This window comes from Coccinella septempunctata, chromosome 2 (genome assembly GCF_907165205.1).
Source record: "Coccinella septempunctata chromosome 2, icCocSept1.1, whole genome shotgun sequence".
In the NCBI taxonomy this organism is placed as follows: Eukaryota; Metazoa; Arthropoda; class Insecta; order Coleoptera; family Coccinellidae; genus Coccinella; species Coccinella septempunctata.
This window is the reverse complement of record NC_058190.1, coordinates 3,200,865-3,216,591: the sequence shown is the minus strand read 5'-3', so window position 1 is coordinate 3,216,591 and position 15,727 is coordinate 3,200,865. Positions and strand designations below refer to the sequence as shown.

The window sequence follows — 15,727 nt, the reverse complement described above, 5'->3', positions numbered from 1 at the left end:
TATAATGCGCCGTTTTCGAGTAATTTCATATTCGAAAATTAAAAATATCTGTGATCTACGGAAAATTGGGTATTTTGTCCGAATGCAGCTCTGTTTAAGAGATCCACAGATGTGTAATGTCATAGATAGGGAATTTTGTTTCTCCAGGTATGGCATAGCTCATTTTGAAAACTTAAAATGGCTATCGTCCAGTTGCAGGAAAGTCCATTAAGATTTGATGTCCTATCAAAATTTAAAACTGTCATTTTTGAAGGGGAAAATGGAGGATTAAGATTTTAATGAAGTATTAAATTTTAATGGACTTTCCTGCAACTGGACGTATATCTTTTCATGAGGGCTGAATCGGAAAAAATTGTAAAAAAAAATAAGTGTTTTTTCTGACCTCAAGAATTCACTGTTAATATATTTGTACGAGTAAAAGACTCATCCTGCATAGTGAAATCAACAAAATGAAAAATCACCAACAATGAACAAAAAAAAAGATAATACAATCTCAACTATAAAACTATATCGGATTCGAGCAATGGTTCTCTTTTTCTGCTAGGTATAATTGTTCAAGTTCGAGATAAGGATGGAAAATTTGAAAGACTTATGGGTCTCTTTGATGTGGCAAAACGTAGAATTAAATTGTTCTGACTTTTTTTTACACTCGCAGGATTTGCGAAAGAATCATACTGGTGTAAAATGATAATAATTCTTTGTCGTTGAACAATCAACAATCATTATTTCATTGTTATATCTTTATTTTTCAGATTCTCCGTTGAGTCGATCTGGCTTAGATAATACACATTCATCAACACCAAGTGGTTCGCCGGCTCTCAAATCCAAGTCAACAACACCTGGAACAGTTGCTGGATTGGATCTATTACCTGCAAGTATAACATTCTCTATAAGTACATACAATTGTCTGAAGTTTGCTCACACCATCAATTTTTAATTCCACCTAATGAACAAACTTTCAAACAACTAGATTGGAGAGGTCTAGCGGAAATATTGAAGCTTTCGCATTCTAAAAATTCGTATTTTATTTTCAGGCAAGTTCAAATAATGAAGTGGCTCACAGGAGAGAAGCAGCCCTGAAAGAACATTCCTTCTTCCAACTGAAAGTACATCTACGTCGTGGCTTGCGCTTGACTGCCATGGATAAGAATGGTAAATCATAAAGAAATTATTTCTCTTATTCTGTCTTTGTGTTTTGTCTTTCTTTATCCTCCTTAGTTCACTTCATAGACAAACCAGATGTCAATGTTAGAAAGAGTCCGTTTGCATTCCAACCTGAGTTTGAGTTAAGCGGATTTAATCAACCGTTGGTGGAATTAGTCCTTAGCGGTTCCGCCTCAAGGACCAAGTCTTTTGTGGGATCAATTTAAAGGACGGCTTCAAAACGAGAAGTCTCCATGCCTGAGATCCCTCCTTGCGTTCCGTAGGAAAGTTTGCTTTTCAACCAACTCCTAAAGAAAATATTGATTCATGAAAGATACACTGCGCAAAAAATTTACGCACATTCTGAAAATCTCAATTTTAATGAAAGTTAACTCTACATTGACTTTATAACTTATTTTTTATGTTCTCTCGTGAAGGTTTTGAACGAAACAAGACACATTAAATGGAAGAAAAATTCAGGTACTCACCGAATCTTATGTGAAAGAAAAGAAATGAACAATTTTCAAAATACTGAAATGCTGATAAGTGATTTAATACTTGGTAATTCCACCCCTTGCGTTAATTACAGCTCGGCAGCGACGGTTCATACTCACAATGAGTGATCTTAAAATGTTCTGATCTAATCCTTCCCAGATTTCTACGAGTGGGATTCCTGAGTCATTAAGAGTAGCTGGATGATTTTCTGAACTTCTCAGCCTTCTATTGATGTTGTCCAAACCTACTCAGTCGGATTGAGATCTGGACTTCCTGCTGGCCATTCCATTCGAGAGACTTCAACCTCTTCAAGGTACTCCTGAACGATGCGCGCACGATGGGGTCTGGCATTATCGTCCATAAAAATGAAATTTTCACCAATGTATGGGGCAAATGGCACTACATGCTAGACTACTCTATGTTCCTTATATAATTATCAGCATTCTTATCTTTATTATTAACGACCACTAGGTCTGTGCAAGCAGTCAAAGATATTCCACCCCATACCATAATCGATCCTCCCCCGAAACTAGTAGTATTCAGGAAATTGCACTGAGCATATCTTTCATGTGGACGTCTGTATACAAGGGAACGTCGATCACAATGGTAGAGGCAGAATCTAGACTCATCTGTGAAAAGAACTTTTTCCTAATCGGCCTCTCCCCAATGGATATACTCCCTCGCAAAATCCAAACGCGCCCTTCGATGGGCTGGGGTAAGAGCTGGGCCTCTTGCCGCGACACGAGGCCTTACATCATATTCTCTGAGGCGATTTCTTATTGTCTGAGTGCTAATTTGCACCTCATGAGTTTGCTCAAGCTGGATTTGAAGGAGGCGAGCGGCTGCAAACCGTTGTCTCAACGAAGAAACTCTCAAGTAACGTTCTTGAATGGCAGTTGTTACCCGTGGTCTACCCTGTCCTGGTCTTCGGACATTCATACCTGTCTCCCTGAATCGCTGCAACAATCTGGACACACTTGTATGGGAAACTCTAAACCTTTCTGCAATTCTTGTGTATGTCCACCCTTCTTCTCGCAAAACTACCGCTTGGGCACATTCCTCTTGGGTCAAATTGCGTGTTTCGCGTTGCATAGCGATGGAGTGTAGAAAATCAAAGGAAAGAAAAACTATTGATCACTAGAATTGATCGAGAACAACTGATTTTAGAATGAAGCCAATACATTCAAAATCTGATAATATCATCTTTTTTTATTCCTGCTGTTAAAAAACATCTGTATTGAAGAAAACCGTTGAAAGTGGATAACATATGCATGCATAATTCTGATAAAAATAATTATCATTGAGAACACCTTCAGTTGTAGAATAAATTTGAGATTTCCATAATGTGCGTTAATTTTTTTGCGCAGTGTAGATATAAAGACTGGAAAGAGTCAATGCGTCTGTCCTCACATTATCAACAACAAGGAACCTGCCTTTTCAAACTGCACTGAAATTGATGCATAAAACAGGATATTTCTGCACGAGCGAACATAACGAACGAGTTTAACGTCGCTGTAGATCATAACTAACCACCGGAGACAGTTCATTTATTCTTCATCATCTCTTGTCTGTTTTCGAATTGGACATTGTTCAGCCTTCCGCTTTGCACATATCAAATTGGAATCTGTTGTTACAATAATTCAATTCAGTATTTATAGATACCAATATTCTTGGCGGAATTGAAGCGAAAGAGATCGTTCCTGGCAGCATTGAAAACCCGGAATATTTAGTGCATATCGATCAGATTCTTGCTAACAAGAGATGAGTGAAGGACGGGAGTTAACAAGATTTAACTAGTATCTTCAAATAATGGTACACGCAGTGATATTCGGATATTCTCATGAATTTTTTGCGAATTAACAAATTCCTCTGAGAAAGAGTAACTAACTAAACCTTAAAATGTTCTTTGCATTGTATTTTTGCCTCGGCAAAATCGATATATTCTACAAGAAAATTACATGTTTTTGTGGATTATCAAGAGTCTGCACCTTTTACTGCGATATCACAATCGCTTATGAAGACCCAGTATATCGACTATAAAGGAAAATGCAACAAGTTTTAATTGCAGCAATTCTATGTATAGGTTAGTTTATAGGATATATCACAGGAAATTTATGTTGCTTGCAATATGCAAATAGTTCTGCACACCTGTTGAACTTCTTTGTTGAGTCACGTTCGTTCAATAAAATGGCATATACTCATGCTAAGTTTCCTGAAAAATAAAATACAAAGAATTCTTAACTGTATCCTGACTGAATGAATTTATTTCTCTTTCAATTTATTTACTTGGAAGTTGTTGTTCTGACAACTCTTTTCGCTCCAAATTTCTTAAGATGGCTCATAAATTAAGAATAATTCCGAACCATTTGGTTGTATACCAGAAATTATGGCTCGGCGTTCATTGAAATTGGTCCTAAACTGACCAGTTCTATAAGTTAACTAAAGAAAATACTATACTTTTTCGGTGTAAGACTATTTTATTGATGAAAGAGTTTCCATGAAAAAGTAGGCCAACGACCTATAATAATGCAGCTATGTGAAGTTGGCATCCACAAATGCGAATTTTGGAACCAGAATATCAAGATGGTTCATTCATCGTTCATCCATGTTTATTCATTTCTCCAGGTGCCGTCCGAGAGATATGGAAACAGGAGTCTCTCGCATGCATTTTTTAAATTGAGCGCTAAACAACCTAAACGACCAAAACAAAAAAAGACATTTAACGTACTTATTTCCGAACGACATAAGCCGACTATTTTTTAAGTTAAGTACTTTTCGTCTGCAAACACTTTTCATCCGCTAACTCTTTTCGTCTAGATGTTCGCGACTTAGATACTAGTTGTAGATAGAGGGGCGATTGGATCAATTTTGTGAATATAGAATTTGATAAAAACATATGTGCCGGTGAAAATAATTGTCATTTGCTGTTGTTATATGAATTATGTGTTTACGAAATCGGCTAGATTATACGAGTGAATTAGGTACAAGGTTTGAATGTAAGTGTTCAGTATAATCAATAATGGATAGTGACTATATTGATCTTCCTAGGCCCCCCCAGAAAAATATCCTGACTACGCCCATGGATGATTCTATAAAACTGGTGTGCGTTATGTCGACAATTTCGACGCAATTTCGAAAATTTGAGAGAAATGGAATATACTCATTGTGTGAACACAACCTCTGCGATTTTCACTATGAAAGGTTTAGGAGCTAATATGACTTCAGACACGCTTTCACACTCCTCTCCAGAGGAGAATTCACTTATCCCAGATATCTCAGATATCAAAAGGATTAAGCTCTGTTGGAGCCCTTTCCAGGTTTTCGGTCTCGTCGTGGTGGTCGGGTCCGGGTCGCTCCTCGCCTCCCTGCTGTAGGTTGGATTCCTGCTCCACCAGCACTTCCTGTCGGAGCAGACGGTGTTCCTCTGAATTTCCCATGTACTTGCGTACAGTTCTCGCCGTTCCGAGCAGTACCGCCTTCTGCATGACTTTATAGATATTTTCGTCCAACTGAAGCTTCCTCAAGTTCTCTAGCAGTTTCTTCGGTATGAGGCCTGTAGATGAAATGACAATAGGGATGGTCCTGATATCTTTCAGCTTCCACTGTCTCCTGGTTTGTTCCTCGAGATCTCTATATTTTGAAATTTTTTCAGAGTGCCTATCTAGAAGATTGTTATTATTTGGAATCGCCACGTCGATGAATAGTGCTCTGTCCTCATCCTTATTGAGCAATATGAGGTCTGGTCTATTGTGGGTTATTCTCCGGTCTGTGAAAACCGTGCGATCCAAGTAGAGCTTGTGATGTTCATTTTCCAATACATAATCCAGATGGTAATTGTAATAAGGACCCTTTTTTGAAATTAAAAGTTGGTCTTTTGGTGCCAATTCTTGGTGTAGAATCTTGGCAGCAGCATCATTTCAATTTTTGTACTCCGTGCCCGCGAAATTCTGACGTCCCCCGGTAATGTGCTGGATGGTTTCATGTGTCGCACAGCCATAACGACAGCTATCGTCCGCCACTGAGGCATCCTTGGCGATATATTTCATGTTCCTTGTTGGAATCATCTGATCCTGGATGGCTAGTATGAAGCCCTTAGTCTCAGGAAACAACCTTCCGTAATCAGGACCTAGTTCTGGTGCCTTCCATGCAGAGGTTTGCCAATAAGTTTCTGCATTTTACTTTCTGCAGAGTGTACGACGGTTTCCAAGTGGTCCTGTTGTAACTTTAACGGAGTAGAACTATCAGCAACACGAACTCTCGAATTTGAACTCCTGGATAAGTGTGAATACTGTCAGATCTATAAAGAGGATTACAAAACTCATATTCTGAATATTTATAGAGCACCTAAAAACAAATTACATAATTTCATTGCTAAACTTAATCATACTCTGTACATCCAAATGTTATTTCAATAGGTGATATCAATTTGGATTTAAAAAAGAAAAAATTGAACTTCGTTTAAGACTACATTGATCTTGTTCACAGCAATTATTTTAAATTCCTCACCACATCAAAAGTTACACGCATGAACTCAAATATTATGATCTGAAGGAACTTGAAAGAATTGCGAATAGTGCTCTACTAACATTTTTTGAATGGTTGTGTCGCAACAAACTCGTAATCAATGAAGATAAGACAGTCTACATGTTGTTTAGCTCCATAAAAAAAAGAAAAAACAAACACGATATTTCACTGAAGATAAACGAATGTATAATCAAGCGTGTGAACTCTTACAAATATTTGGGGTTGGTTGTTGATGAAGAACTTGGATGGAGCAATCACGTCGACACTGTAATCAATAAAATCAGCAGTATGATTAGTCCTATTTCCTATATAGGAAATTACCTTACAGACAAAGAAAAACTGATGTTCTACAATGCTCATATAAACAGTGTACTAATTTATTAGTCATATGGGGCAATACCACCAAATTCAACATAAATAGGTTGCAACGATCACAAAACAAAATGGTGGAATTCCTATTCAAGTTGCCATTTCATACACCTATCACATTGCTGTATAGTAGATATCCCATTTTGCCTATACACAAGCTCTATTTACGAGAATCGTACATGTTTGTCTACAAGATTACCAATAATCTCTTGAAGAACGGCCTAACAGTGGAGAGCAACATCATCCATCAATATAATAAAAGAAATAGAGACAGATTCAAGCTGAATGAAAACACAAAAACAAACTATGGTAGAAGAAGACCTAGCTATGCCGCTGTAGAACTTTATAACAAATTGCCCCTTGCCATCAGATCTTCCAAACCGCTAGGGACATTTCGAACTGATATACGAGAACATTTAGTTGTGTGATTTTATTGTTAATATTCGATATTTCTAACTTGTAATAAGAAATTTATGTAGCAAATGAATTTATATCTTGTTAATATTTCTGTGAGAACAACTGTATGTTGATTAACAGAATAAACTTTATTATTATTATTATAACTTTATTATTATTATTATTATTATTATTATAACTACTCGATGAAGTTCTGACGAAGCAGCCTTGCTTAGGAAATATTTTCGATGTCCTTCAATTTCCTGGGACATATGGATGGACAAATCAACAATTCCTCTACCCCTAAGATATCGTGGCAGCTCTGTCCGTTCTATTGAGCTTTTGGGGTGATGTTTATTGTGTTTAGTCATCTTCTGTAAGGCTGCTAAATCGGTGGTGGTACAAGAAATGATACCGAATGAATAGCTCTAGGTATTAATCGCTTTCATCAGATTCTTGCTTTGAAGGCCAGTTCTCATTATCCCAATTATATTATTGTTATTATTTTTATTATTATTATCATATCTAATGCAAGACATTTTTCGAGATACTGAAGGGGCTGTTTTGGAAGAAATGAAATCTATATAGGTTTTCTCAATTTTAATCACTTCACATATCCCCAGATTTGACCACATGTTTTAATCACTGTCTCCTACAGAGAACACCTATGTTATTTTGTTACTAGACAAATTTGACACCTAAGCCGAAAATTCAGGAAATATGAATTCCTAGGTTCCAGAATAGCCAACATAGGGCTGACCAACGAAATTTTGCTCCTTAATAAGCTCAAATAATAATTACTTTTTTCATCTTTTCCTAGTAGAAAAATTGAACTTCTTGATGACCAGTAATGAAACATTTTCCATTTCATCCCACTCATATAGAATCAAGTTTCATATCATAACCTCGTCATTTAAAGTTCGATTTTTTGTTTCTAGGTTTGAGTGATCCCTACGTGAAATTCAAGGTCAGCGGCAATCTCCTGTACAAATCGAAGACTATATCGAGAGACCTTAATCCTACTTGGGATGAACATTTCACGGTTCCCATAGAAGATCCTTTTGTGCCGCTACAAATCAAGGTTTTCGATTATGATTGGGGAATGCAAGTAAGTTGGAACAAAATTTCACCGGTAGAAATAAAGAACATAATTATTCAAGAGTCCTTTATCTGATTCTTCAGTTTTTGTTATTGATTTTAAACAAATATCTTGGTATATCTCTCTATCTCTGATTGTTTCTTTGCTTTTCATTCCAAATGTCGAATTGATTTGGCCAATACTTGATGAAAATCATTAATTGAACTTGAAACAGGTTATATGATTTTCATAAAATGAGTTTTCAAACTGCTTGGTTTGAATTCAATAATTCATTATTCCTTCAAGGACGATTTCATGGGTTCCGCCATGCTGGATCTTACATCTTTAGATCTCATGAGATCGACAGATTTGACCCTACCATTGCAAGATCCGATGAGAAAGAATGAAGACTTGGGGGAAATAATTTTAAGTGTAACACTCCTACCCGTCACACAGGAAGATAAGGATCAGGTTAGTACCCAAATGAAGAATAACTCTCGTTGAATAAACATTTATATTTCAACATTTTTTCAGTATTTCCCCAAAAACAGCAAAATGAGTGACGCGTGTAGAAGGCTGAAATCCCAGATATGGAGCTCTGTTGTTACTATCGTTCTTGTAGAGGCTAAGAATTTATTAGGCTGTGATCCTGAAACCACCACGACTGATTCATATGTTAGATTCAGGTAAATAAAGATTCAAATCGGCTTCAACCTTCACCTCAAAGTGTAACGATATTTTGAGTGAAAGAAATATAAACAACTGTTGAGCAATTGTCTGAATATTTGCCAGTTTTCCAAACCATTATTCTATTCTCCAGGATAGCCTTCGTAGAGAAATCTATATTCTGTCTGCACTTGGAGTGTAGCTTCTGTACAATATAATTCTAAATTATCCTAAGACAACAGGGTTGTTTTAAAATATTCGAATTGTAAGCAGAACATTGAATAATTAACCAAATCAATCGTAAGAACAGAATTTTTTTCTATTGGCGCTCTCTTTTCAGCAACTCAAGCTTTCTTCTGTAGATAAGTAATTATTTTTGAAATTTTTAAACCTTACCGGTTTTCATGTTCATCGATGAACAATATTCTCAACAATTCCATTATGGGGGAGTACAGAGAAGGAGAACGATCGCCGTACTAAAAATGTGACTCCAAAAACGGGGAAAATAGGAGTCGCTGCGATCGCTTGGTTGGTCGTTAAGGGGTGGGGATTAAAGCGTCAATTTGAAATGACAGCCTTCATTTTATTTTAGGTTACGTGTCATCGTAGTTTTTTCTGATGATTTTTCAAATACGTTTCATCAAATCTATAATAAAAATGAATTTTCTTGATTATATGCAATGAAATACAATTCATATTATAAAGGGAATTGAGTAATCAGCTTTATTCATTCATAATACATGACGAAAATAATGAAATTCAAAGGAAATCCCTGATAAAAAAAATTGTATCTACCTTTTTTTATCATTGTTTATTGAAAACAGGATATGTTAGTTGGTTTAATGTAATCTTCACAATTATATACATTCGCAGTGAGAGTAGAACATATCAAGACAACAAAAGGTAACAATCTCAGATTTATCACTAATTAGAGTAGATTCTGTTTCCAATACTCAACTGAGAACCGTTATGAACCATGTATTATGTTATGCCAATAAAATTCTTCAAGAATATCCACTTCTGAACCATTAAGTTTATTGGTTTGATATTCATATTCAGAAGAGTCATGATGGATGACGAGTGATTTCGTTTATAAGGAATCCATCATCTTTTCTGATATCTTCAACAACAACAACAACAAACAGTCTTCATTTCAAATCAATGGCCACAATAACAAATTACTGATAACTAATGAAGTGAAATAGTGTCAACAAAGAAATGAATTACATCATGAAATAATTGAGACAATAGGAGCTCTAAATTCAAAAGAAGTTTAAAAATTTTCTTCTTGAACAATTTGCAGTTGCTTTCACCCTGTAGTATTCCAGGTAGACTATTAAAAAGTTCCAGGCATCTGTATTGCATTTGTTTTTGGCTTGCCGTCAGTCTATATTTAGGAAAATTATGAGATGAGGTTCTTTTTCCTTGAGATTTCTATAGATGTTGAACAATACTTGATTTTTGTGGAAAAATAGGAGGCATTCCTGTATATATATATTCCATAAATCGTTAAAATACCTCTTTGCTTGATGAAACCTCTGCTTGATTCCCTGAAATAGCACAATGCCTGTTTTATTCTTATTCAAAATGGGGATATTTTTCCCAATCCATATCTCAGAATGCAGGAATACGTCCTCGAGCAGCTGCCAACTCTTGCAACAAAGACTTCACCAGAAGGAGATTTGAGTCGTCTGCATAATTTACCCCACCACTCACTATATTTGTGTTCCGCTGAGAATTTTCAATGTCATTTATGTACATACCTAATGAAAAAAATGGGACCAGCAATACTTCTCTGTGGAATCCCTAACTTCAGATCAAGTGGTTTAGATCTTATAGAACCATTGTTAGCAGATATTTCCACCAGCTGTGTTCTTCCCTTGAAGTACGACCTAATCCATTCCAATGCTGAGCCTGTTATACCATATTTTTCCATTTTCTTTAATAAAATGTCCACACTCAAGCTATCAAAGGCGTTGGCAAGGTCTAAGAACAGTCCCAATGCCAAATCTCCATCCTCAAAGGCATCCACTATATTCAAAAGAAACTGAAATATTGCTGTCTGGACAGACTTTCCTCTTAGAAAGCCATGGTGACTTTTGAAAAATAAAATATTCTCCACAAAGTACTGAACAACCTGATTACAGAACGTTAGCTTAAAAATAGTAGGAAGGATAGTAAAATACTTATGGGTATCTTCATCGCAAAAGTGCTGAGAAGAGTGCTTTTGACACACAAATTGATTCTTAGTCGATTCTTGAGGTAAAGTTTTTTTTCAATATTCTCTCGAAATGCACTCTGAAATTTTATCTCTTCTCCTTTTCTTTCCGATGACAAACCACTCTTACACTAGCGCAATATTCTAATCACCTGTCACTTGTCACAGGAAGACAGTTCACTCAGCCAACTTAAACTAATTTAAATCAAAATTTCGCCCTCCCGTTATCGCCAGCGCGGCTATTAGTAAAAACGTGAACTACCTATTGGTACATATTTTAGGGGACAAATAATCTGTGGTCTCAAAGCAGCGATCGTTCTCCTTCTCTGTACTCTCCAAAATTCCATATTCAAATCGAAACCAATTCTTTTCCAATGTATGATCCATAGACATTTTATTATATAACTATACTTCTCTTCAAAAGTTGAGGAAGATTTGTATTTGGATTAATCTGTGATAATTTCAAGTAGGTAATTTCACCACTGAACATTCAGTTATTATATATCGAGTTCTGCTTTCATTGTATTTCACGTTTGTGAACTGTATCTTTCAAAAACTTTTTAGGGTTTTCACTCCCAATCTCTGAAACAAAATCAATTAAAAATGAAATCAACGATTTGCTCCTGCGTAAATTCTTGCACTAATTTGTCAGGAGCAAATTAACTAAAAAAATTGTTGCCTGACAATGAACTCAAAATAAATAACGTTGAAATTATAATTTTTCGTAACGTTTCGGAGTCTATATCAGACTCCTTCATCAGACGAAAACTCTATTTTTGAAAATCTTCTGAATTGTGGCTTTTGTTTGACATTAATTGTCAACACACAGAAACAGAGACTGCACAGAAACGTTGATTCATTTAATTTTGAAATTACCGGATGACAGTTCCTTCTTTAGTAAATTGATCCAAATATGATTTATTCCTATCGAACAATTTGCCAAATGATTTAAGATCTATATTAACAAAAACTAAACCTTTGAACGAAAAACAAAAATCAAAAAATTGTATTTACAACATACCCTGTATTTGTGGTAAAACTTATACAGGTGAAACGTCCAGACCCCTAGAAATAAGAAAACGCGAACATAAAAATAATATTAAAAATAGAGAAATTAATCGATCACAAATCGCAGATCACATTTGTTCTAATACGGGAGACCACATGATGGATTGGGACAACACTAAAATTTTAATGACAGAACCAGACCATTTTAAACGAAAAATTAAAGAGTCTACGTGTATTCTATTAGATCAAGATAATAATTTGGCAAATTGTTCGATAGGAATAAATCATATTTGGATCAATTTACTAAAGAAGGAACTGTCATCCGGTAATTTCAAAATTAAATGAATCAACGTTTCTGTGCAGTCTCTGTTTCTGTGTGTTGACAATTAATGTCAGACAAAAAGCGACAATTCAGAAGATTCTCAAAAGTAGATTTTTCCGTCTGATGAAGGAGTCTGATATAGACTCCGAAACGTTACGAAGAATTATAATTTCAACGTTATTTATTTTGAGTTCATTGTCAGGCAACAATTTTTTTAGTTAATTTGCTCCTGACAAATTAGTGCAAGAATTTACGCAGGAGCAAATCGTTGATTTCATTTTTAATTGATTTTGTTTCAGAGATTGGGAGTGAAAACCCTAAAAAGTTTATGAAGAGATGCAAAATCCTCCCAAAATAAATTTCAATCGATATCTGTATCTTTCAAACCAAGCCAATTCGGAAAAAATGGTAGAGCAAAAAGTGTGCCTTTCAATCTACTGTTAAAATATTTGTACGAGTCAAAAACTCACCCAGTATATGTCGATATTGTCGATATATTACTTCTAAACTGAAAGCAAAAGCACCATTTAACGCCCGGTTTTTCAATCTAAGGTTAACCCTTAGAAGGAAATTTTACAGGTTAGGCGTGTTACAATGACACAAAAACTTGTTAACATGACACAAAAAATTGTTAACATGACACAAAAAATTGTTAACCTTCAATAAAAAAAAGGCATTAAAGAGGACCAGAAAAATCTTTCAGATATAAGGTTGATATCTCGTATATGAATGGTGAAAAAAGGCTGGGCCACTTTTGAAACGGCCACAAAATTTCCGAACTTCTTTAATTTTTGTGCAGTATAATCATGTTTATATTCCGTTAAATAACCATGCAATAGTTTCTCAAAAATTTGAATTCCTCAAGTTTTCCGTAGGTTAGGTAACGAGAAGCACAAGACTAGGACAGTGTGGAGGTCTTCCAATCCCAGGTGGCTGGAACAATTCGACCTTCACCTCTACGATGATGGAGATCAACAATTGGAAATAACAGTATGGGACAAAGATAGCAGGAATAGGGATAACTGCATAGGAAGGTAATTGAATCGGATATTCGCTGCGTTGATTTCAGCTTCGATATACCGATAATTGCAGAGTTTGAGATTATACCTATAGCATAACAGATATTCATGAAATTCCGATTCAGTGAAAAACTCGTCAAATGTTGAATGTTTTCTAATATAATGGGTTAATTTCCATACATTCGTATTATATGTATGGTTATGTTATTTATAATTGAGGTAAGTTGTTCAAACTTAGTTTTTCATTGGCTCGTACTGATTCCAGTAATTTCAACATATTTTAAAAACATGAGTGATACTAGAAGTAAAAGTGCATACTCTTTCCTAGCCACACGTGGTCACTTACAGTACGCAACCTTATGTACACATCAATCAACAGCATCATGTCTATTCTTGTACTCCGTGCCCGCGAACATCTGGCATCCATCGGTGATGTGCTGGATGGTTTCATGTTTCGCACAGCCATAACGACAACTATCGTCCGCCACTGAGGCATGCTTGGGAATATATTTCATGTAGTTCCTGGTTGGAATCACCTGATCCTGGATGGCGAGCATGAAGCCCTCTGTCTCAGGACACAACCTTCCGGAAGTTAACCATTAGTTCGACGCAGATGTCCACGTAATCATGGTTGACCTCGTTCTGGTGCCTTCTATGCAAAGGTCTGCTAAGCTGTTTCAGCATTTTGCTTTCTGCAGAGTGTTCAACGGTTTCCAAGTGGTCCTGCAGTAGCTTTAACTAAGTAGAACTATTAGCTTCACACAACACTCGATGGAGTTTTTATGAAGCAGCCTTGTTCAGGAATTCAATTTCCTGGGACATCCGATTGGACAAATCAACAATTCTCTTATCCTAACGTTCCGTGGCAGCTCTTTTCGTTCTATTGAACTTATAGGGTGATGTTTATGATCTTTTGTGAGGGTGGTTTCTATTTTTGTCTGACAATTTAAGCGTGTCGAAAATGTGTGGGAAGGCGCCAAAGTTGCAAAAAAAAGTCACGTGTACATTCTCGAGCGCGGTGGCGTTTTTTCCCTCTTTTGAAGCTAATGATTCAAGAATAACGGAAAAAATATAATTTGACAGTTTTAGCAAGCCGAATCAATAAAAATTGGCCATAAAGGTCACAAAAATCAGTTTTTTTGAATTATCTCCTTCCCTGGGCTTCAAATCTTTTTCGCATTCATTATAACAGTTGTAGAGCTTAACATTTACTACAAATTTTGTCCGAAGCAATTTTTTCTACGTTCAAACGTTTTTGAGATATATGGCGATTAATGCGAGGTGTTTAGCGATACATACTGAAGCGAAAATTCACTCGTTGGAAAATAGTACATTCTAAGGTTCAGTCACAGACAACACTAAAATTTTCGTGACTAATTTCGAAATTGTCATCATAGAAATACCTTGTCATTTTGACAATTGTAGATAAGACTGGGATTCTACATTGACCTTGCCCTTTCGCATGTGTGCCTAAGCTTCTCGCCCTTATCGCCCTCTAACTCGAGAACGGTTAAAAGTATGTAGAATTGCTTCAGACAAAAGTTGTGTAGAATTTTATTATCTACAACTTTCATAATGAATATGAAATATTCGAAAAAAGGGCATTTTTATCATCTTCAAAGTGTCAGATTAAGAAAACCCCCCCTGATTAGTGTCAGATTAATGGGTCAACAAGTCTACAACACCGAGATTAACCATCTGTATGAAAATCTGACACGCTCCAGTATGTACAAGTAACGATTTTTTTCACCTTTTGAAAGGACCGCTGTGACCTTGCGTCACGTCCAAATTGTCAGTCCCTTGAAAAGTAGCTTCCTTTGGGTCCAATTAACATATCGTCCAAAAATCTGGCACGCTGGAATTTTTTTTTTTTACCATTTTGAACTCTTCCGTACGGCCAGTCCCACCGCGCAAACTGTCAGATAAGCTTGAATTCATTATTAGAGACCCGTAGGGCATATACAGTATCTTAATGCGACACTCTCGAGTATGTACACCTGACGATTTTTTTTTTACATCTTTGAGACCCTGCAGACGCTTTCCCCACCGCTGAAAGTGCATACATCGTAGAACCTTTTTTTCTTTCTACCATCCAATCTTCAAAGTCCACTAGTTTTCCACGACGCTCGAGTAAATCCCGATATAGCATCGTCGGCTCCCCAACTATCAGTATGCCTTCTTGACATTCCATTCCTTATTCAAGTAGGAAACATACTGAATATCACCTGAAATTAATAACATGGACCTATGTTGGCTACGTGAAAACTCGCACCTCAAAGTAGAATTAGAGGAAAGTAAGCATTGATCAGAGTTACAGCTCCTGTTCTATTGCCTTCCATCCACTCAGTAAAAGCTATTATAACATTTCTGTCATTAACATATTATTATTATCATAGCCCCACATGATGCAAATTAAAATCATCACATCCTATACTGATGGGTAAGAAACATTTGTATTGAAATTATTTGGAGGGTTTGAAATGTCACAA

At 36.1% G+C, this 15,727-nt stretch overlaps 1 protein-coding gene across 4 annotated transcripts in view; it reads left to right on the top strand.

The window, feature by feature from the left end:
- Window positions 1–15,727, top strand: part of LOC123307452 (multiple C2 and transmembrane domain-containing protein-like) — a 123,342-nt gene that overhangs the window by 90,343 nt on the left and 17,272 nt on the right. For all 4 annotated transcript variants that reach the window (XM_044889775.1, XM_044889774.1, XM_044889776.1 and 1 more), the window contains 6 exons: window positions 753–871; window positions 1,035–1,152; window positions 7,866–8,035; window positions 8,312–8,476; window positions 8,540–8,691; window positions 13,095–13,253. In XM_044889775.1, the coding sequence (XP_044745710.1) occupies window positions 753–871; window positions 1,035–1,152; window positions 7,866–8,035; window positions 8,312–8,476; window positions 8,540–8,691; window positions 13,095–13,253 (883 nt within the window). The remainder of the gene's footprint in view (window positions 1–752; window positions 872–1,034; window positions 1,153–7,865; window positions 8,036–8,311; window positions 8,477–8,539; window positions 8,692–13,094; window positions 13,254–15,727) is intronic.